The 24,212-nt window shown below is 45.0% G+C and overlaps 1 protein-coding gene across 12 annotated transcripts in view; it reads right to left on the bottom strand.

Annotated features, from left to right (window-relative positions):
• Positions 1 to 24,212, bottom strand: part of LOC147640564 (putative serine/threonine protein kinase IRE) — a 151,582-nt gene that overhangs the window by 94,809 nt on the left and 32,561 nt on the right. For 10 of the 12 annotated variants that reach the window (XR_015268014.1, XR_015268005.1, XR_015268015.1 and 7 more), the window contains 3 exons: positions 15,981 to 16,153; positions 15,660 to 15,903; positions 15,456 to 15,548 (listed from right to left, as the gene is read on the bottom strand). The exons of the other annotated variants lie outside the window; for them this stretch is intronic. Coding sequence is in view for 7 of the 10 variants with exons in the window: in XM_086812960.1 (XP_086669086.1) it covers positions 15,456 to 15,548; positions 15,660 to 15,903; positions 15,981 to 16,153 (510 nt within the window). In the remaining 3 variants the exon portion in view is untranslated. The remainder of the gene's footprint in view (positions 1 to 15,455; positions 15,549 to 15,659; positions 15,904 to 15,980; positions 16,154 to 24,212) is intronic. 12 annotated transcript variants of the gene reach the window in all.

Here is a 24,212-nt window from a genome sequence, read left to right as displayed (position 1 = left end):
GAGTGTCAAAGATGGCACTCCAATGAATACTTTCTTTCCTCATCGAGTTTGTCTCCAAGCAATTATCAGGAGCCCATTTGACCTTAGAGAGGACTTGTTTCCAATTAAGTATGAGGGCAGTAGAGAAAGGACAACCAGGTATCCTCCCTACAAATCTCTCAATCACAACCTCCCAATGATCCGTAATCCAATGACCATAAGCACAAGTCCTCATGTTGACACACATGGATGCTAACATACAAGTCCATGGCTGCTGTTGACGGAAGAAAGTATGCAACATTGTAGCCTTCCTTGCAAGTACATGATATTTTATATTGAGGACATAAAGTCCACCATGCATCCTTGGGGAGCACACCATTTCCATCTTCATCAGTCTCAATGCTTTTACAGCAGTTTTTGTCTTCCATAATATCTCCATAGCTTGAGACATAAAAGCTGAAATATCCCTGGAGGACCAATGCAGCAAGGGCAAATAGAACTGGACATAGGACATCACAATGGATTGTACTATTCTGAGCCTGACATGAAGAGGCCAAGTAGAAATCTTCCAGTATTCCAGTTTATGTTGAAGTCTCTGGAAGATCCATTTTAACTGTTGCTTTCTGGTGATATGCCATCCTATGGGATATCCCAAATGCCTGACAATATCTCTGGAATGCACCACCTGACCCGGCCAAAGAATAGAATGCCAGTCACATTGTTTCAGGGGGAGTAATTTAGATTTTTCAAAATTGACATGCAATCCCGCTGCTAACCCATATAAAGAAAGAGTGGCCATAAGCATGCGAAGTTCATGAGGAGAATTCTGTGGTATGAAGAAGGAATCATCAGCATATGCTTGTGCCAAAAAAGATGTAGCCCTGGGATTTTGAGACCAGTCATCTGTCCTGTGCTTGTAAGATGATCAAGATACATCAAAAGAGGATGGGTCGCAATGGCATAGAAGAGGGCACTGAGAGGGCAGCCCTGTCTAACTGATCGACCCAATATCCATGACCGAGACAGATGGCGCCCAAGAATGCACTGAGCAGTAGAGCCAGAATAAAGCCAATAAACAGCATTTGCCATCTTGGGACCAAAGCCCAACTTCGTCATGATCTGAGAGATAAAATCCCATTGAACATTGTCAAATGCCTTAGCAATATCCACCTGCAATATACGCACATCTTGATGCGAATACTTCGTATATTCAATTGCAGTCAAGGCATTGGATATATTGTCATGGATTTGTCTTCGCGGCACAAAACCATACTGATGAGGATGAAGTCCTGCATGCAGTATCCTGTGAAGCCTATGTACAATCATTTTGGCAATAAGTTTGTAAAGTACAGGCATCAAAGTAATAGGCCTCCAATCTGATATATGATCACACAAATGTTTTTTGGGGACAAGCTTGACTATACCATGTTTCCAAGAGTGCGGCAACTGATTTTCTTGCCAGGCCACATTGATCATTCGCAAAAGGACCTCTTTCAAATCATCCCAAAAAGAAATATAAAATTCCACTGTAAGGCCATCCCAGCCAGGGGACTTGTATTTGCTGAGGTGGAACAACGCATTATCAAGTTCTATGTCAGTAAAAGGCCTCTCCAAGGTAAGAGCATCATCCATTTCAACTATTCCAGAAACATATTGAAGAAATTCAGTCCTGGCATCAGTCACTTGATTTGATGGGGAACCAGGAGCAGAAAACAATTTCTGGAAATAATTGTGGCATTCGTCTTGCAGATCAGAGAAAGAGTGAGTCCAAGAGCCATCCAGTTTCCTAACCCTTAAACATGAATTTTTATTTCGAGTAGCATGCAAGCCCTGGAAAAAGGATTTTGAAGAGCAGCCCTTATCCATGAGGGGCTTCATTCTTGCCCTAATTTGCCATCTGTGCAATTTCCTCTGATCATTAACAGTAAGTTTAAATTGTGCATGTGAAAGGGAATCCTTAGAGAGTGGCCTCGACTGAGAAAATTCAGTCAAATGTTGTGCGGTCCTTTTTGCCCATTTAACCTCATTCCTCCATTTTGTCATGTGCCATTTGCCATACTCCCTAATGACATTCTGAATACGAGAGACGAAGCTGTCCCAAGCATAATTCATGTCCTCCTGGGCATGAACTGGCAAAGGATGAATGGCAAATCTGATCATTTGCTGAAAGTTTTGATGTTGGAAATAAGCCCGATTAACATGCAATAATCTACTGGAGAGAAATGGCAAATCATCAAGAGGCATGCCAAGCTACAAATTCATCCACAACGGAGCATGATCTGACAAGCCCAATGAGAAATCTATAAAGAGATGAGGGCTAAAATCTGCAAATTGTTGTGGATAAAACAAATACCATCTTTCAAGCCTTGCCCAATACGTAGTAAGTGCATTATGATGAAAAGTATATCCAGGGACTGACCCTTGGAGAAGTACCCATAAATCTTCAGCCTGCACAGAAAGAAGCATGTCATCCCATTTGTGCCTTTCCAATGATAGCATATGAGATCGTGAAGTGGTATTATCTGTAGGGAGAGGGGAATTATTAAAATCCCCACAGATAAATGCATTGGATCTCCATGGATATCTGCATAAAGAATCCCACAAAGAAGCCCTCATGGCAGAGGTCTGGGAGGCATAGACTGATGCAAACTCAAAAATATCACCATTAACATTGCATTGTATTACTATCCATCTGCCACTATTGTCATTGAAGGCCAACTGAGGCTGCAACTCATGTCTGACCAGTATGCATACGCCTGAATAGGTAGCAGTACCAGCATAATATATATCATAGCCGTGCAAAAAACCATGTTGTCCAGCCATGGAGTGTTGATTATGCTCTTGCAAACAAACAATATCTGGCTGCATTTTATGTACATATATCCATAAAAGCATCCACTTTGAGACATTGCAGAGGCTCTGTACATTGTATGTAAAGCACTTAAGTGTTTGAAACATGAAAAGGTATGTACAGCAGAGTGTGAGAATAAGAACCAGACATCAGAGAGGCTAGGCCTCTGCCTGCATAGGCTGCATGCCTTCATTGCCCATGAAAGACATAGCATTTTCCTCTTCTTCTGAATCACATATGGGGATGCCCTTCTTCAGTACGCCCACCCAATTTTGAAGGATAGGAGCAGAGGCTGAAGTAGAAGTTTGTCCTGGTGAGGGAGAAGCAGCATCCCATTGACGAGATTGAAGGGGGCGTTGCTTCAATACAACCACCTTCCTGGGTTGTTTAAAACCGTCTTGATCAATTCCCACAGTTTCCTTTATCTTCTCTTTCCCTTTATCTTTTCCTTTTCCTGCAAGTGCGGGCACCTGATTGACTGATTTTGCATTCTTTACTCCATTTGTATTTGTTGTCTTGACTTGCAAATTATCATTCTTTTCCCGTGTCTGGGGTGGCAAAGCATTTGGGGGGCTGATGCAGGACCATTGGGCATTCAGAGGCTAGATGCCCAAACTTGTGACAGGCAAAACAAGCACCTGCAAACACACCCCACTTCAATTTAAAATACTTTTTGCCCAATTGCACTCCCTCAACTTCCACCGCAATAGAAGGAGGGGTAGGTATGTCAGTGTCCCAAAGAATGCAGAACCTGTTACGGTTTCCCATGGGGCGTGGTGGACAAATGACTTGTCCCAAGGAAGCAGCCAGGCCAGGCAACTCTTCACGCATATAGTCTGGGAAGTTTGCAACCTCAACCCATACAGGGCAGTGATGCCGTATAAGACTTTGATAGTCCTTGTTTGGGGACCAAGGCATAGCATGTACCATTTGCCTCCCATAAAACAGGGGAGAGAACTCAAGAAGCCTCTGCTTGCATGAAGCATCTGATAAATGCACCTCTTAAAAGCCTCTGGAAGCAAAATACACTCCCTCTACAAAGCATCCTCCAAGGATGGACTTAATCCACTGCGCGACATCGTTGGCCGCAGGGATTCTTCCTGGAAAGAATATTATAACCGCAGTTTGAGACAACTTTCTGAGAGGGTTTACCAGGGACGGCAACTTCAATTTGTAGGTGACCTCTGGAATCGGTTTGCCTCATTCCTGTCGTGACTGTTGAAAGTCATCCTTAAGGGTATCAAACACATACTGAGCTTCCAACGTAAATGCATCATCTTGTAAAGCCGGCTCTGATAGGCGTCGCTTAGCATCTGTAGATCTTTCTTTTCGGGCATACGTAAAAACATCTAAAGCTGAAGCCATTGATAGAACCACGGAAAGGGAAAGGCTGTGAAAAGGAACAGGCTGACACACACACAGACGCAGCTATGCACGCACGCAGGCGCTGCAGCTTGTAGACACACACACAGTCGCACCTGAGAGAAAAAAGATGTAGCACAGTAGAGATAACGGGAGGAGCTATAAACAGCAAAGGAAGGTGTGAAGCTGGAGCGGGAACAGGTTGTAATGTACACACACACACACACACACACACACACACACACACACACACCTTTTTTTTTTTAGTGGAATCATAATTATATTAGATTTACAAGATGACTATCCAAAGTAGATAGTCCCAAAGTACATCAACTGAAGATGTCAATATAAGACATATATACATCATGATCTATTTGGTCAACCTGCATGCAATCGAAGAAAGATTGATGCAGGGAGTACCGAAAAAAAGAAAAAGCAGGAAAAACCGCATCACCGAAAACTGCATGGTTGCGAACTTTCCATAGTGTCCATAAAGCCCAGTAGCGCACCCATGAGAAGAAAAGAGAGAACTCTGGTCTGGGCAAATGAAGACCAAATAGCCAGAAAAACTTTCCAAATATCATATTTGCAAATCTAGCCCGCAGAAGCTGGATGAGAGGAAGAAAAAACTGACGAGAAGAAGGACAGCTCCAAAAAATATGAATGACTGTCTCCCTCGAAGCAGAGCATCTATGGCAAGTGGATGAGGATATATGTCTGCGTGCCAGAAACTGTTCTGAGGGAATAACAGTCAAAAGAACGCGCCATAAAAAGAGCTGTTGTCGAAGAGGAAGCTTCGACTGCCAAAGAGATCGCAATCGTCTTTTCCACCACCAAGATGACCGATGCATATGCCAGAAGAGATTTGCCCGTTCAGAAACCCAAGGCAATGGCAACAAATGTTTATACAGACCAGCAACTGTAATATCAGATAGCCTCAAGGGATGGCATGAAGAATCAAAAGAGGAGATAGTCCAATCCTGCAGGCGATCTCGAATTTCCAACAGTGGAATCGGCAAAAAAGGTTGAAGCATCTGAATTATATCACGCCAAAGACGACGATAATGAGGTCCCAAGCCATAATGTGCAGTAGCCTGTGGAAAAGAAAGAGGGGAGCCATCAAGATGGATGACATCTCCCACAGAGGTAACACCCTTTGAGTGGAGAAAATATGAACGCCGGGGTTCTTGCACCGCCAGGGGAACTGAAAATGCTTTGGACCAGTGGATGCTCTCAGCGTGGAGAGAGTTGCCTTGTAAGGAGCCGCGACCATTCCATTTTAAATTTGAAAGGACAAGCTTCCAATCAGCAAGTAAGCCAGAAATGAGAGGGCAGCCCTTAATTTTGCCAGTAATGTAACCAAGAATAAAATCCCAATGAGTAGGTTGCCAATGGCCAAAAGCCGAAGTCGTCAGATGAAGTAACAAATGACGAATCATCGCTGTCCAAGGCTGAGTGCCTTCCAGAAATTGAAGCATCAGTTTACCTCTGTGGGCAAGAATATGCACCTGTATATTAAGGATATTTAAGCCTCCATGCATTTTAGGGGTGCACAAAGGATTTGCCGAAAGCAAACGTACACTCTTTTTCCCCTGCTTCGACCTCCAGAATATCTCAAAGATGGTGGACATAAATAATTTCAGCTCCCCCTTAGAAAACCTGATGAGAGGAAGGTAGAACTGAATATAAGCAACCAAGATGGATTGGAGAATCCGTAAACGAACATGCAATGGCCATGTTGCAAGTTTCCAATATTCCAACTTTTTCTTGAGCTTTGCCAAGACCCAATCTGTTTGTTGACGGCGAGTGACTGACCATCCCAAAGGATATCCCAAATGCCGAATCAAATGAGGAGTGAACTATTTCTCCTGGCCATAGCAAATTATGCCACTGTTTTGAATGCAGAGGCAACAATTTAGATTTCTGAAAATTGATTTCTAGGCCAGCCGCAAGGGCAAACAAAGAAAGAGCCTGCATCAAAGTAGAGAGATCCTGATGTGACACACACACACACACACACACACACACACACACACACATAAGAGTATATATTCACACAAAGCCCTTCATACTAAGTTTCTGTCAAACCTCTGGAGATGCAGGGCAAACTTAGCCATAATGAAGCCTAGCACTAAGGGAAGTAGCAAATAGAAAGAATTAAACCATAATACTTTTTCTTGAGAAATACTTTTGAATTACAAATCTTATTCCCGAATAGATTTCCGAGATTGTCCCATAACTAATTGGCGATTTTGTCAAAGTTCACGTGATGAATGGTAAGCGCCAGACTGATGTGAGCAAGTGCTCTATCATTCTTCTCTGTCTTGACTCTCATTGCATGTGCTATAATGCACCTTCACACTTCTCTTCTTTGCTATTGACAACACTCTAGACTCCGTCTTGCATGAGCAAGGCCCTGAGTTTTGTCTGCTATGTCAAGAAATTTGTGCCAGGGAACCTTTGAAAAGAGACATTCCTTCTATTGAGGTCCGTGGTGCAGAGTAGCAACAACAAGATGGTGTAGAAGAATTAGAATAAAGGCGTGAAAGCATCTACTAGTGAGGTTGTACGTGCAGTGCGGCAAACATGAATGCTGGTAGCGACCAAAGACAATGGGCAAAAGAAATGTTGGTGCAGTGCTCGGTAGTAGGACCGAGCATGCTTGGCGGGCCATGCAAAGCAGCACAACGGTGGCACACAAGCAGCTACACATGACAACACTAGTGCACAGCGGCAAGTGACGGCATTATTCCTGCAGCACTCGACTCTTGCACAGAAAAAAGTCATGAAGAAAAAACCTTCCTAGCAGGGTGAAAATCAGTTGCTGTCGGGTAAGCCGCGCGAGTGGGCAGCTCAGCCGTGTAAGCCCCAAGAGTGGGCGACTCAACCGGGTAAAGCCCCCCCCCCCCCCCCCCAGCTCAGCCGGCTTGGTTGGGTTGCTCTATCACAAGCTCTGCTCAAATGGGGAGGAGCCACCGGCCGAGCTAGGTGGCGGTGGACACTAGTGCTGCCCGGGATAGGAGGTGGAGAAGCAACGACAAGGAGCTCGGCATAGTTCATAACATACGTTTAGCAAACGCATACGCATTCGGGTATGTAAGACTGTTTCAAGTATGTTTCCGGCCCGGGCCAAGTAACATACATGACCAATATAATAGCTCAAGAAAGGACGAGATTTAGACAAATAGATACAAATATACATTGTAAACTCAAGCTCTCCAAGTTCCATTATAAAAGCTTACAAAGTTACAACTTACAAGTTACATAAATGCTCATTGCGTGGACCGATTTTCGATTCTAAAAAAGCGTAGCAACTTTCAAAAAACGTAAAACCTTAGAAAAACATTTTTTTTAAAGCACGTATGAAACACAAGTTTCAAACGCATATGTTGCAAACGTTTGCTTCATGAAGCAAACACGAATGTTACGAACTATGGAGCTCGGACAAGTATCCTCAGCTCAACACGCGAGGGCGACAAGCTCTAATACCAAATGTTGACCTTTAGGGTTACACAAGCCTAAGCTAAGCTAAGGACGCGGTAGAGGACCTCAATGGTGCATGCAGGAGAAGGAGAGAGAGATGTGAATAACTCCTGAAAGTGAGAGCAGATGACTGCACAGTACAATGATATGCTTATGATTGATGATATAAAGCTCACGAAGTACAATGCTTTTATAGCCTTAGAGGCTCTCTTGGATTACATCACTGCTAATGTCACGCAGGTATAATATCTAGATATTATCTAAATCACTCATAGGGAGGAGTAAGTGGTGAAACCACTGTCTAATTAATCACTCAAGGTATGGTACAAGCATAGCTGCACATAAAGAAGGACAAGCTAGAAACAGTGGACATTCATAGGGAGTGTTCACACACAAGAGACTCTGAATCCCAACAAGCCCGAGCCATCCAGAGACTCAAAAACAGTAGATCACAGGACCACGAGGGCCTTTTGGCAAAGCACGTCACAAGCGGGCACGTGATATACAGAAAACCAATGGCCCAAATCACAGCATACATTCAACATCCATCACAACATGAGCATGAATCAACACATCTATCACATACATCATGTACATATACATCCTGAAACCACATAAAATAATCTTGCACATGACAGCACTAGGGGCTGAAGTTGGGCCACGCCACACCCCCCCCCCACCCCACCCCTCTGAGGTATCTTTATTACTATCAAAGCGTTCTCTTGTACAAGATGCGGGTGCCCCGGGAGTTCCACTCCTCAGATGGCACCAAATTTATCCAAATTTGTGTAAAACAAAGCAATACAAGCTCTCGGTCACCAACCAGAGCAAGGCAGTCACCAACTGCCCAATAGAGAAAACAAATCCTCGGTCACCAACCAAGGCCAAATAAAGCCAACCCTAAGTACCAACCAGGGCCAAAGCAGTCAGCAACTGCTGTCCAATGAAACCAAGCCCTTGGTCACCAATATGGGCTTAACAATCACCAATTGTTCCTTAGTTTCATGGCTGTCCACATGATTGTGCAATTCTGCAGCTCCAAACAGGCCAAAACAGCACTTAGACCACTCGTTTTGCATCCCATGAAGCTGTGTTGAAGCCTGGCACAACTGGTGTCTGTTCCATCTCAAGGAAACCCATAAAGTATGGCTGAGATTTGCTGTAATTCAGTACAGCCAGCCAAAAGACAAGCAGTAGAGGAAGTTGACCAGCTTTAGGGAGCAATTATGCCACTCGATTGGTCCCTGTAACCTATATACATCCCAGCCAGCACTAGAGAAAAGAGGAAACGTTGTTGGCCAACACTATAGCTGATGTTTCAACAGTATACCAGCCACATATTCACTTTTCCATGAGTCGGCCAGCTGTCTGGCAGCACTAGATGGAGTCGGCCAGCCACACAAGTCTCTTCCTTGTTGTTCAACAGCCCTATGTTCCATAGAGAAGGAGTAGACCAGCTCTCTTGGTTGCCCTTTTCTTGCTCCACACCCCAAGCACCTAGAAAAGCAACTCGTGTAACTGGTTCATTAAAATAGTCTAGCCCGATGTGAACTCTTTCATAAATTATAAGTTTGTCTACCCAAACTTTAATGAATGTGAGCCTGCAGCCATAGACTTTAGTAAACAAAGAAATAATAATTAAATAAGGTTGAGTGTGCACACTTACCACCTGCAAAACACACAAAATTCACCGCCTTCGTCCCAAACAGGTGTGCACACGAGCGTCCACGGGTGCCCAGACATCCCCGATGCCCGTGGACATTCACAAGCAAAATACTATGCAATGTCCAAGCAAACAAAACAAGTCACACATACAAGTGCATTTCATAGGCAAATGCTTGTGCACGATGATTTGGATTAAATCTCCCAACTTGCCATCTTGTACACAAAAACTATTGTGACCATGGGCACCACCCATGCTGGATCCAAATGTTGTACTCACTAGAGTCATTGCCCTTGCATGAGCCCAGCTAACTCACCAGGATCACCAACCCTTCCATGAGTTAACGTACTCACTGAACAAAGTCACCAACTCTTTCATGAGTTTATGCAGCCACTAGGGTCACCAACCCTTGCATGAATGCATAACTACAATAGTCAGAGTCACCAACTCTAATCACTCATTAAAGTCACCAACTTTTACATGAGTGAATCCATCATGCTCCAAGAAATCCTTTCGCATGGCACAGATCTCTAGAGGATTGTGACATCCCCCTCGGCTTCTAATGAATTGTCCTCAACTGAAAAGCGTCCATATATGTTGTAAGGAGATCCGGGTAGTCCTTAAAGTATTCTTCATCAAACCACTTCGCCTCAAGGTAGTTTTTGAATTTAACCACATATCTACAAACAAGCTTGCCACAAGGCGCTTTTCGTTCCTTGTGAAAGACAATCTACTCAGGCTGCAAGATTTCTTCCAATTCATCAATCTTCGGTTGGTCCTCCACTACCGGTTCCAAGGGATTTGGACCGACATATGGTTTCAAGAGACTGACATGAAAGACATTATGTATCCGCCACTGAAAGGCATTATGAATGACTGCTAGAAGCTCTTTCTCATAAACCTACAAGTGAAGTTCCGTATTTTGCAATTGACGGCTTTCATATGCAACAACATGTCCTTCTTGGTTTAATACGGCACCAATACAATCTCCAGAAGCATCACATTCAATGGAGAATGGTTTATGCAAATCTAGCACAATCAAAACCGGTCCAAACATGATGGCTTGTTTTAAACCATGAAAAGCCTTCTTTTGTATATCACCCCACAAAAAAACTGCCCTTTTCTTGGTGAGATCATGTAATGCCGAAGCAATTTCAACAAAGTGCTTAATGAAGCGTCGGTAATACGAGCATAATCCTAGAAAACTTCAAATTTCATGCATCGTACGCAACTCTGGCCGATCCTTGATTGCTTGCAATTCGACCGGGTCCATGCGTACGCCTTCCTTTGATACAATGTGACAAAGTTAGTGAAGTTCCGATAAGAAGAATTCACTCTTCTTACCATTTATGTAGAGCTTATGACTACGAAGCTCTTCGAACACAATAGCCAAATGCTCGCGGTGTTGTTCCTCATCTTTGGAAAATTGTCTAAGCTTTTTGAAAATCCTGTCCATCATCCGATTGAACATGCCAGTGCGTTGCACTACCAAGAACTCATAAAGGCCAAACTGCGTTCGGAAAGCAATTTTATGTACATCATGCGGTGCCACTCGTATTTGATGGTAACCGCTCTTAAGATCAATTCGGCTAAAACAAGTTGCACCTTCCAACTTGTCAAGAATGCCATCGATGCGTGGAATAGGGAATCTGTTCTTTATCGTAACCTTGTTAAGGACACGATAATCGACGCACATCCTGTAGGTACCATCTTTCTTTTGCACCAATAACACAGGTGAACAATAAGGAGATGGCTAGGTGGTATCAACCCTTTCTCAAGCAAGTCATTTACCTGCGCCATAAACTCTTCTTGCTGGCTAGCACTTACCTTGTATGGAGGTCGGTTGGGCGGTGTGCTACTAGGTATCACATCAATACGGTAGTCTTCGAGACGATCAAGTGGTAATTCACCAGGTAGCGCATCACGAAAACAATCACTATAGAGATGTGAAAGCTCTACTCGCTCTCGAGTTAGTTGATGAACATTCACTCTTTCATGCTCAGCACTCTCTTATAAAAACCAAGTAAGAACAAACAGCTTTCTTTATTATCTTATTGACATGTACATGAATAACAATAGGTATGGTACTTCCTAGAGTACCAGCATCTATAACAATCTCTCTACCTCTATGCATAAATGAGATCTTCTTTTCTTTGTATAATTTCTTTTGCTCCATACGAGCATGCCAAGGCATTCCCAGCAAAACATCACAATCAGTGAGAGGAGCAACTATAAAGCTCTCATGATCAAGGTAGCCCTGTATGTGAATGCGGAGCTTGCCAATGATTGGCATTACATTCACTCCTTTACTCTCAAAAGCTGCATCTACATCCATTTGAGTGCCATAATCTGATACATCCAATCCTATGGCAGTAGCCATCTGCACAGAAATGAAATTGTCCGTGGATGCATCATCAAAAAGAAACAATGTGGGTTCATCCTTTAGCTATCCCCATGCTTTACATATGAGTCTTTCAGTGGAAGTATGTCCTGTATTTCCCAATACATCTAGCACAACATTTACATGAGGCTTGTCGGTGCCACTATCTGCATTTTTCGGATTTCGAGGGCACCCATAATACAAGTGATCTTTACTTCCACATCCAAAACATTTGCCCTCACATGCATATTCAATCCTTCGCTGTTTTGATAGCCCATGATCATTGCGTTTGCCCCACAGCTTCTTGAATGGACGTTCCTTTGTACCCTGGGCATCTTTTTGATCACTTCTTAAGGGCTGTCTGCCCTTTTTCTGGTCAAAACCAGCCCTCTTTTTGGCCTTTATAAATCTGAAATTGGCTTATATTTATCATGTTTTATGTGCAATGTCTCTGTCATGGTAGCCGAATACGTTACCTGCTGAAGGGATCGGATGCAACCCAAACTCAAACTTTCTTTTCTTCTCTTCATCAGAGAGTGTCATGAAAGGGGAAACTTTCAGCAGTACCTTCCAATATTTGGCGATGTACGTCTGCACCGACTCCCCTTCTTCCTGTTTCAGCCAATCCCATTCTTTGCGCACATTTTTAGCAAAGTTTGGTGGTAAGAATTGATCATAAAACTAAGTTTTGAATTCAGCCCATGTGCGGGCAACACTATGGTCCAAGAGTTTGGCCATCAACCAATCACTAGCTGTATCTCTTAGGTGCATACCCACATGTCTCAGTTTAGACTTCTCTGAGAAGTCTTCATTGCAAAAAGCTATCTCAAACTGCCGAATAAAAGCAAGAACTTTGGTAACTTCCAACTTCCCAAAGAAGTTTTCAAATTTGATGTCCTTATCCCCTAACTTAAACTCTTTGGCTTTCTTCTTTGAATGAGATTGGCCATGCCCATCAGTTTTAGCCATAGCGGACTCATGCCGAGCTCTCTTTCCACTATCCCGAACAGCACTCATTGATCGGGTGGAATCAGCTCGAAGAACGCTCTTGGCGTGGAGCAGTATAATGACGATGAGCTATGGCCTCTTCTGAATCATCAAAATCTGCATGTGCTTCCCAGTGAGAAACCTTTCTTCCACTGAAGTCCTTGGATACATCCCTTTGTCCTCTTAGATAAGACTTGGCCAATTCACGAGGATCTTTATATCCCATCTCTGCTGCCATGGCCTCAAAGGTTGCATCATCTGGAGAAATTTTCCTTTTTGTACTCGACTTTTTGCACACCTGAATCCTTTCTCAAAGATCTCCACTGCATAGTCTCATTATGGTATCGTCTAACTTGGCGCCTCAAGGCCTCCAACTTAGACCTTACATCAACAAGAACTGTATGTGCAGTACCAGCAGTCTCTCCTGCATTTGCCCTCTCTTGCTCACGAGGAGTATAAGCAATTCCAACAGATCCCTCGGCATGTGCCCTCACCTGCCCAAGAGACTCAGCTTGAGTGCTTAGCCAAAGGAAAAAAAAAACTGTATGCCCAAAAATCGTCCTTTCTCAAACAGAGAAAGAAGCCTTTGCTCTGATACCAATGTCACAAGCCGGCACGTGTAATAAAGATACCTCGGGAGGGGGATGGCCCAACTTCAGCCCTTAGTGATTTTACGTGGTTTCAAGATGTATATGTACATGATGTATGTGACAGATGTGTTGATTCATGTTCATGTTGTGATGGATGTTGAATGTATGCTGTGATTTGGGCCACTGATTTTCTGTATTACACATGCCCGCTTGTGACAGCACATCTCCCATGCGGGGAAATTCTGGCACCCCTCCTAGCCCATCTGTTGAATCGGGCTCTTTCGGAAGGCTTTCTACCCACCTGGACAGCCCATACCATCACACCCATCCACAAAGCGGGACATCCGAAGGACCCCAACAATTACACAACTATTATGATTGGCCACACACTAGCCAAACTTTATGGATCGATACTTGAGATGGAGCTCAACACACTAGTAGAGAGACAGGGGTACACAGCATCAAGGCAGGCAGGCTCCCGCACATCGTTCTCCACTTTGGATCACATCTTCACCCTCCGAGCCATCATAGAGGAGACCAAAGCAAGACATCGATGGGTTTATTGCTACTTTATGGATTTCTACAAAGCCTTTGATGCGGTGCCCCTAGCCATACTACTGGAGAGACTCCAGAATTTAGGGGTACCATCAGACATGATCTAGGGGATCATTCAATTATATGAGTCGGTCATAGGGCAGACGAGATGCCCAAGAGGATTATCAGAGGAGATCTACTGTACCATCGGAGTGAAGCAAGGATGCCACTATAGTGTGTCAAGATGCCTCTGGAGAGCCTCTAGAGAATCTGCAATAAGCACAATGTCATTAGCATAAAGTAGTATGGAAACAAGGATGCCTTCTAGTGCTACACCTCCCCCTCCTCTATCAATGAAGGCCAAAATCTCCTCAATGTAGAGGCCAAAGAGAGTCGGAGACAGGACTTTTGTGTACATTGGGATCTCACAGTAAACCTTGGGAAAACCAAGGTTATGGTCTTCAACACATCCCCTCTTTTCACATCTCAACTGAGTTTCACCTACATGGGCAGCACAGTGGAGATTGCACACTCATATGTGTATTTGGGAGTCACTTTTACCAGACCGGTCTTCTCAATGAGCCATTTTACAGAGGCTAGACTAATGCAAGGGTATGCTTCTCTCGCTCTCATGGAGAGACGGTGCTTCCAAGCCCATTTCTAGGCCGAGGACCAAGATGTGGCTATTTGAAACCTTGGTCACTCCGGCATTGATGTATGGAGCACCCTTTTGGGCACCCAATCTCACATTGGCCAAATGGCCGAAGATAGAGAGGCCTTTTGTCATGATGCTCTCTTGTATGACACGCAGCAAACCATCGGCCCCGCATGATATTATCCTGGCAGAGTTTGCTGCACCATCCATGGTAGTAGAGGCACTCTTCCAGACAGTCACATGCATTCACAAGATCAGCTGGAGACTCCCGAGGCTCGCCCTACAGTCCTCCCAGCAGCTAGCAGCAGATGGGCACAAGTCATAGTACGGCAGAGTATGCACCTAGTTCACGAGGCAAGGACTCAGGATGGATCGCCTCCAGCCACTCCAGTACGATCTGGACTCCCCATTCATCAGGCTATCTCAGGATGACACGGGTGATCAGATATGATTTACTGGGACTATACATACAGGAAACCTGGATCACAGCACACGAGCCACTCAATTCTTCCGACCACGAGAGGATGCCACACCAACCATGGACAACATACCCACAGCCTCATCGAGCCACATATTCTGGAGTACTCGACCACCCGCCAGACCCCACTTTGACGTGACTCTAGATCGCCACGGCACTATGGCGAGCCAGATGTCCCCAACTCCCTGGACCTCACCAACAACACAGACATGAGCATCAGCTTGAGGAGATCTTGCCTAACTCTCAAGGACATGCAACCTCATAAGTTTTTAAAAGCAACAATAAAAATGGAATGAAAGTTGTTAGTAATGATGCACGACATCTGTTCCTTGACTGCATATATACAACCCCTGTTACTATAAGAAGAGAACGACCAAGCTAATACAATTATGACTCATATTATTAACTAGGGACAAGATAACAGTTGCTTTGTGTAAATGTGATGTTCCAAGGCCTATAATACAAGGACAGATGCTAGATCAGAACTGCTCACCACAAAGGGATTGCATGTTGAAATCAATATGTCCCTTTCTGCCAAAATACTTTCAACTGCATTTTTCCGTATCATATCTGCCTTTCGAAGGACCTAGAATTGATCAGTCACAAAATAAAAGAGGTGTATATGAATGATTATACATACGAAAACATGTAGCTGAAGATTCACAGCCAAGCTCCAGTGAAGCATTTGTTCACTCACCTTGATTGCAAAAAGGTCTCCTGTAGTCCTTTTCCTTGCTAAGAACACTCTCCCAAAAGCACCTCTACTTATTGGCTTAATGATTTCAAAGTCATCTATGGAAGTCCTATCTTTATATGGCGGGTAAGCAGGTACAGGTCTAAAACTTCGACGTGGACCTTCTTGCATGTAGGTACCTTTCTCTGCCACGTGTCTTGGAATCTTTTTGGCACTTGAAAGTTCACAAAGCTCCACATACTTTCCCCTGCAAAAAAGGTCTGTATTGTGTATTACTGATGAGAGTAAGGGGAGAAAAAATGAGTTAGTTGGACTGGTTATGACCTTAGCAGCTTCTCGATTCGTTTCCCAAAAGTGTGGATTGTCAAAGCTTCTTTTTTACTTTGGCGAAGAAGATTATGTAAGTCTTGAGAGCATGAGACCAGGTACTCTAAGACTCCATCCTCAGAAGCACTAGTGCTGGCAACACAGCGAGCAATGTCTGCTAGTTCACTAATCTGCATATATGATAGAACTGAATCATTTTTCAAGACAAGTTTATACCATTGCACTCTAGCTCCTTTAATCAATTCACCTTGTACTGGTTCTTCGTTATTGAGGTTTTGATGTCCAAACCTGTGTTCATTCTGGTGGTTCATACCACCTAGCACATTGCTTTGCTCATATGTTATGACGTAGAGTTGCAGCAATGACGTGGAGTTGCAGTAATAAAGTGGATAAAAGGGGCTCAATGAAACCCATGTATAAATGCAAATCTTGATGGGTACCCTGACAGTTCTACTCTTGAAATCTCTCTTCAGCATATAACATTACCACATAATGATTTAATGTAAAGTCTTACCAAAATTTCAAGCAGCCACTTTGATGACTTAAGATCTGAATGAACTTTGGCAAACACAAGCTTTTTTTATGTCTTCTTATTGTAGCAATGCTACCAAGAAGGGGCCTCCTCACCATTAAGAGTGCTGATTTAATGTAAAGTCTTATTGTAGCAATGCTACCAAGAAGGGGCCTCCTCACCATTAAGAGTGCTGATTTAATGTAAAGTCTTACCAAAATTTCAAGCAGCCACTTTGATGACTTAAGTTCTGAATGAACTTTGGCAAACACAACCTTTTTTAATGTCTTCTTATTGTAGCAGTGCTACCAAGAAGGCCTCCTCACCATTAAGAGTGCTTCGGTCACAAACACGTATCACTATCTATACAAAAACTTATCCTCGATGGAGAGGATCTTATCACAGCTAAACATATCCAGAGGATACACATTAAATCTGGGAGGTAGCTCTTTTTCTGTGCAAACACTTTAGGTCTCTAGAAGCCACCATGTCTGCAATCTTAATTTTCAGCTCTCTTCCAAATAAATTGTAGACCATCAACAATCCTTAGTATCGCAAAACAGCACCACAATTCAAAACTTCCAAATGTGTGCTCACGAAATTTTTTTTGAAGAAACAAACCTGTTTTTTTTCCACCTTCCAGCTACTCTGGCTGGCTGACTTTTTACTGTGTGCTGTCCTCTCCTTCGCTGTACCTCTCTCATTTTCTCTCCTCATCACCACGCCTCTTCACAATGATAGATGTGTCTATTTTGAAAACTTAACCAGGTCGAAAATGCAATCTCATTTTGGGCATTCTTTTAACAAAGCTTGGAGTACATGCTATGACTTTTATACTTATGTCGTCACTGTTGAAGCATGTCTCCAAATCTGTTCTCATCCTATCTCATTTCATCTCCCAAATATTACTGTCTCAAGGGTGATTTTCTTAGGACCAACATTTACAATGAGACTAGCTGCCACATCACAGCTAATTCACTCACTCACGAGGAGCAACAGTGTTTTTAAGCCTTTTCTCAGCAAATTCAAACCAAGGTATTGAATATTCCTTTACGATTCCTTGTCTGGCAGTGGCAATGTACAATGCACTCTTTTGGGCTATGGACATACCTCAGCGAGAGAACAACTACATAGAGAGACTATTCATTATGGCATTTTTTTCCAACCAAGAAAATATCCGTCAATTAGTAAAAGGAGAAGCTTTTGCCCGGAGAAGCAGATTACAACCCTCTGAGGAGGTAGAAATGCAAGAGAAAAGGGAGGGCTCTATCCACGGCTGACCACTTTCAAAGGGGGATTACATCCTTGAGAGAGGGGGGGGAAGCTACACCAGGGACCCTAAAATGCCAGAAAATACTGCCGCCATCCCTAGTGAGAAAGGGATCCGGGCTCCACATGTGTAGGAAACCTATATGTTGCTGCTTGCATAATCTCTAGGTTGCCTTGCCATCGTCCTCGAGGGGTGGGGATGATGTATGTCGAGATGAAGAAAATGGTCTCAGCAGAGAGAGGGGAAAAGGGGGGTTTGGGGGCGGGGGGGGGGGGGGGGGGGGGGGGGGGGGGGGGGGGTTGTTGACCATACTTTCTATGGTCTGCACCCACAAAATTTGCCACGTGGCAATGCTGCTGACGAGCTCCCTCCTCAAGTCATGGGAGTCAGTGTCATCCAATGGACCATCGGGACCTCGGTAGCAGCAATGGTGTTGATCCATAGATGTGTCACTCTAACGGCGGGGTGGGGTTTGGGAAGGCAGGGCGCAATAATGGCATGATGGATGCTCCAGCCCATAGTGAGAAACGAGCCTTGGCTCTACATGTGGAGAAAAGTTTGTTGGCCCACAACAACCTATTGTGATAGTTTGTGGGGCAATGGAAGCTCTCACACACAAATATACAGGAAGCAAATCAATTGAGAGAGAGAGAGAAAAAGAAAGAAAGAAAGAAAAGATATATTAACGTCTACGGAAGGCCAGATTGGCCTATGAGACAAATTTGTATACAACAAGTTCATGTCCTGAGTATCATGGAAAGAAAAACTGAAATGAAAAGCTAATCCTAGTCATATGAAGCTCACTATGTGGTCGCTGTCTAGCATGCTATAGATGTACAATCATGATAAGTGGTATGCTACTAATTCCACCTAGTGGAGACGGTGGGGTGTAGTACATCATACATGGGGCATGGGGCGAGGAGGACACTCACATCTGTTGTGCTCTGTTGTAGCCTCTAGACTCTCTCCTCCATAGCTCTATGATATCGTGCCTAGATCTGGGCAGATTGGGCCTGATGGAGTAGTGGTGGTCTACGTCCGGGTAGTCGCAGTCTCCTGGCAGCTCTGATCTCCGAGGCTCTCTGTAGTGTGAGCCCTCGTAAGGAGGTAGATGATAAAGGGGGAGGGGGATGTGGCTTGCTGATAGGCCCAAAGAAGCTAGTGATCTGTGGCTGGGATCTCTGGCTCTGCACCTATAGAAGCCTCTCTATGCCGGTGTAGCTCAAGGAGGAAAAGGCCTAGGCATCTCTGATCAAGATACTCCATCACCCGGCTAAGTGGGCCAAAAGCCTCTCTGAACAAGCAGTGGTATCTCCTTCTGATCTCATAATATACAGGGCATCTGCATATGTAATGCTCCTCTAACTCTACCCCTCTATGGCATAATTGTTAGCAGTCATCTCTTGTCTGTATAATTACACCAGGGCCTCTGTTGTGGGTGTGCCCGCCCGATTTAGGTGTTTTCTCATTTTTCCCACTTTCCATATTTTTTCCCTATTTTTCTCATTTTTTCCAGGTGTGGAGGGCTGTCCGACTGCTCTGCTGCCCCCGGCTTTCCCCTGTGTGCTGGCCGGCTGGAGAGTGCTGCTGGCCGACTGCAGGGAGCTTGCCAATTGGCATTGATCTGGTCGTGGGCAGTAGTACTTGCTATCAGCTGTTTTCAGCAGGCCAACTAGCTGCCCTGGGGCCATATAAAATGGCCCGGGAGCTGGCTGACTGGCATTGATCTGGTCGTGGGCAGTAGTACTTGCTATCGGCTGTTTTCAGCAGGCCGACTAGCTGCCCTAGGGCCATATAAAATGGCCCCTTTCCCCCCATACTCTACACATTGTATTCCGGGATTTTCTTGTGTATATAGCAGAGTTATACGTGCTCCATCCTTATATATGTACGTACATACATCCCGACCTCACAGTATCAGTTTTCTTCCAATTGTTGTATTGTGCACTGAGAATCATTTGATACTCAGAGATACCACATACATTGTACATGCTTTTTTCTCATAGGCCAGTTCTCTTTGGCCTGAGAGAGACGTTAATACAATCTTTCTTTCTCTCTCTCTCAGTTCTGCGTTTTTCTGCCGTGCACTTGCTCCTGGTGTTTTCAGATCTTGTCTTCATCTTCGCTTATTTTGACATGGTATCAGAGCTCAATGCTCTAGGAAGATTTTAGGACTGTGTGAGCAAGAGGGGGGCTGTTTGTAGTGCTAATTGGAGGACTATTTTGGGCCATACGGGAAGAGGAGAAGCAAGCGAAAGGCGGGCCGTGTTGCTGGACAGCCACTTGCAGGTTTAGTTTTTCATTTTTTCCCACCCACCCTCCCTTTTCAATAACATCCCCGCAATGGCAGGTTTACTTGAGATGGCCGAGAAGCACGTGAAGATCCCGACACTCCCCATGTTCCCGGTGGACCGTCAGTTGGACAAAAACAACTACGGCATATGGAAGGTAATGATGGAATCTGTTTTGGAGTCTTATGACTTTTGGCTGATTTCATTGTTGTTGGGGTTCCACGGCCGGAGTTAGAGGAAGGGGAGTTACCCTCTATTCGGAAGGAACGGGAGGCACAGGCACAGTTATGGGATCGTGTCAATGCCAGAGTCCGTTCTTTCATCTTCTTCAATTGCACACCACCACAGGTAATCAATCATATAAAGCATATGACACTAGCCAGAGGTATTTGGCAGCATTTGGCTTCTCTCTACAACCGGGTATCACCCATGAAGAGAATCTCCTTGGAAGTTCAGATGCAGGTGATGAATCCTGCAAAGTCGTCGACGATGCGGGAGCACATCAACAAGTTGCAAGCTCTTCAGCAAGAAGTTCTCCAGGCAGGGAAAGAGATATCGTCAGAGGATACGGCCATAACTTTGCTGTCACATTTGCCCTCTCGATACTCAACCTCTTACTCTTCGTTGATTTTACCAGTGGAGCTCAACACCATCACATGGGAGAAGCTTGTGCCCATGGTCTTAGACCAAGAAGAGCTATTCACGAACCCTCCACGAACCCTCCACAGGGCGGAGGTTCTAAGGCCTTAATTCGAAAGGCCATAATAACAACAGGGGCAAAGGTAAGGCTTCATCGGAGAAGTCTTCTGAGAAGAAGCCCGACTCGAACCGAGAGAAACTGAAGGCCGAGAGAACCTGTAATGATTGTGGCGAGAAAGGCAACTACTGGAGGAAGTGTCCTGAGCGGACCGAGAAGAGTTCTGATTCTTCAGCTTCAACTGCAAAGACTCCAACGTTTGTGCACTTGGAGATGTTGGACACGGATACTTCATCTTCTTCGAGCGAGGAGGCAGTTGGCTTCACCGCAAAGGATACTCACGAATGGATTCTTGATAGCGGTGCTTCCAGGCACATGACTCCTTCCCGTGACTTCTTTCTGGATCTGAAACGGCAGTCAGGTCGCATTTTTATTTGTGACAATTCCACCATACCGATACACAATGAGGGCCGGATGGAGATCATTCCCAATGGCAGAGGGGGTAAGCATTCCTCTCGTGTCCTTTACGTCCCCACACTTGGTTTTCATCTGTTGTCAGTGCATGAGGTGTGCAAAACTGGCTTCCAGGTGGAGTTTGAGGAGCATTCTGTTGCTCTACAAGACCACAAGACTGGCCAGGTTGTTTGGGAAGGCAGCGTGGAGAATGGTATATACAAACTCTCCGCACTCTCCTCTTTCACAAGTTCTCACGTTGGTGACTTGTGGCACTTTCGGTTAGCCACTTAAATGTGGATGCGCTGAGGCGAGCTTTCCGGGACCAGATGGTGGTTGGCTTGCCAGATGTTGGCAATAGACAAGGACGCTACAGTTCTTGCATTCATGGTAAGCAGCACAGGGAATCTTTTGCGAAGCAGGCTTCTAGGCGGGCTTCGAAACCTTTGGAGTTGGTACACACTGACTTGTGTAGACCTATGCAAACAACATCCTTGGGAGGTTCGTTGTACTTTATGCTGCTTGTTGATGATTGTTCTAGATTCACATGGGTTTATTTCCGTTCACAGAAGGACCAAGCTTTTGCTCGGTTCAAGGAGTGGCATGTAATGGTGGAGAAAGAATCTAGCTTGCAAGGGAAGACTCTTCGGGCTGACAAAGGAGGTGAATTTTCTTCCAATGCTTTCATGAGATTTTGTGTGGAACATAACATCAAGAGGGAGTTGGCCAATACAGGTTCGCCGTCAGAGAATGGAGTAGTTGAACGAAAGAACAGGACTGTGATGGAGATGGCGAGGACGATGCTGGAGCATCGTGATCTTCCTCGTCCACTTTGGGGAGAGGCTGTGGCTATGGCTGTCCATATCCTCAACCGGTCTTCGACGACTTCAGTACCAAACATGACTCCCTTTGAGGCATATTTTGGCAGGAAACCTGATGTCTCCCATTTCCGTGTGTTTGGGAGCCATGCATATGTTCATATTTCGAAGAAGCGGAGGGGGAAGCTCGACTCAAAGTCCCAAAAGCTTGTCTTTGTGGGATATAACTCTCTTTCCAAGGGATACAGGTTGTATGATCTAGAGAGAAACAAGGTTGTTGTCAGCAGGGATGTGGTTTTTGATGAGCATGTTCCGGTTTCCCCTGTTGATGAGCCACCACTTCTTGGAGACCCAGAGGATTCTGATGATGATTCCCAGTCGATTGTTCCAGATGGACAACCTTAGTCAGTTCATGAGGTTGAGCCCGCAGCTGGAGATGAGCCCCCACAGCAGCAGGAGGCTCCGCGTTCTCTTCGAGTACCCACGTGGTTGGTGGACACCCTTCGGGAGTCAGGTGTCCTGGAGCCTCCCTCCGAATGGACCACAAAGGATGGACCTTGAAGATCGCACACAGTCCGTGATAAAAGTCATTCAGCGGAGCTTTTACACGTAAACTATGCTTTGATGTCTCGTATCATGCGGGACAAAGAACCCACTTCCGTCAAGGAAGCCCTTGCATAGGATACTTGGAGGAAAGCCATGCAGGTGGAACTGGATGCCATTGAGAAGAATAACACTTGGGAGTTGGTACGGAGGCCATCGAAACGGTCAGTCATTGATGTCAAGTGAGTCTTTAAGACCAAGTATACGTCAGATGGGTCGGTGAACAAACACAAAGCTAGACTTGTGGCTAAGGGTTATGCTCAACGTCCTAGCATCGACTATGAGGATACCTTTGCACCGACAGCGAGGATGACTACAATTCGAACCGTTCTTGCCCTTGCTTCTTCTCAACGGTGGCCCGTATATCAGATGGATGTTAAATCTGCATTCCTTAATGGTGACCTGCACGAGGAGGTGTATGTTGAGCAGCCTCCAGGCTTTGAGGTTCTAGGATCACATGGGATGGTTTACAGGTTACGGAAGGCCTTGTATGGCCTTAAACAGGCTCACAGGGCTTGGAATCAGATGATTGATTCCTTCTTTCTATAAGCTAGATTTCAGAGATCGGTTGCAGATCCCGATTCCCAACCTATATCTCTTTCGAGAATGCGGCATGGTCACGTTGATCATCCTTTATGTGGATGACCTCATTCTCACCGGCAATCATATGGAGCACATTAGCGTGACGAAGGTTGCCTTGTCAAAGGACTTTGAGATGACCGATTTAGGCTTACTCCATTTCCTCTTGGGATTGGAGATCTGGCAGACCTAGAGGGGGTTCTTTGTCTCTCAGCAGCGGTATGCTCATGAGTTGCTTCAGGCCTTTGAGATGAAGAACTGCAAGCCTATCACGTCGCCGATGGACCCGAACACGAAGCTTACAGTGAATGATCCTTGTGAGCCAGTTGATTCCTATCTATACCAAAAGCTAGTTGGTTCATTGATCTGGTTGCTGAACACCAGATTGGACTTGAGCTTTTCTGTGGGACTGTTGAGCTCATTCATGCAGACGCCATTGAAGTCTCATTGGGACGCAAGATTGCCGATCTTGCGGTATCTGCAGGGTACGAAGGATCTTGGACTCTTTTACACAGGAGGGGGATTGAAGGATGGAGTCAGACTCCAAGGTTGGAGTGACTCAAATTGGGGAGGAGATCCACACACGAGGAGATCCGCATCACGCTATAGTTTTTCCCTCGGCTCACGAGCGATTTCATGGAGCAGTAAGAGGCAGCCAACTATTATCTTGTCATCAATAGAGGCGGAGTATCGGGCTGCTTGCGAGGTTGTGTAGCTGTGGAGCTTGCTTGGCGAGATTGGGTTTCCACAGAAGGAGCCCACCGTCATCTAGTGCGATAACCACAGCTGTATCGCTATTGCTCGTCGGAACCCGGTCTTCCATGCCCGGACTAAGCACATAGAGATACAATATCACTTTGTTCGTGAGAAGATCTTGGCTGGTGACATCTTGCTTCTTGATTGTTTGACGGAGGACAATGCGGTGGACCGAAGTCTCTACCTCGGGCTATGCTCCAACGGCACTCCAGCTCACTGGGGTTGGTTCCACATCCACGAGCTAAGAGGGG

This window comes from Cibotium barometz, chromosome 2 (assembly GCF_041138505.1).
Source record: "Cibotium barometz isolate CiBa-2024 chromosome 2, ASM4113850v1, whole genome shotgun sequence".
Taxonomy (NCBI): domain Eukaryota; kingdom Viridiplantae; phylum Streptophyta; class Polypodiopsida; order Cyatheales; family Cibotiaceae; genus Cibotium; species Cibotium barometz.
This window is presented reverse-complemented; position numbering and strand designations above follow the sequence as displayed.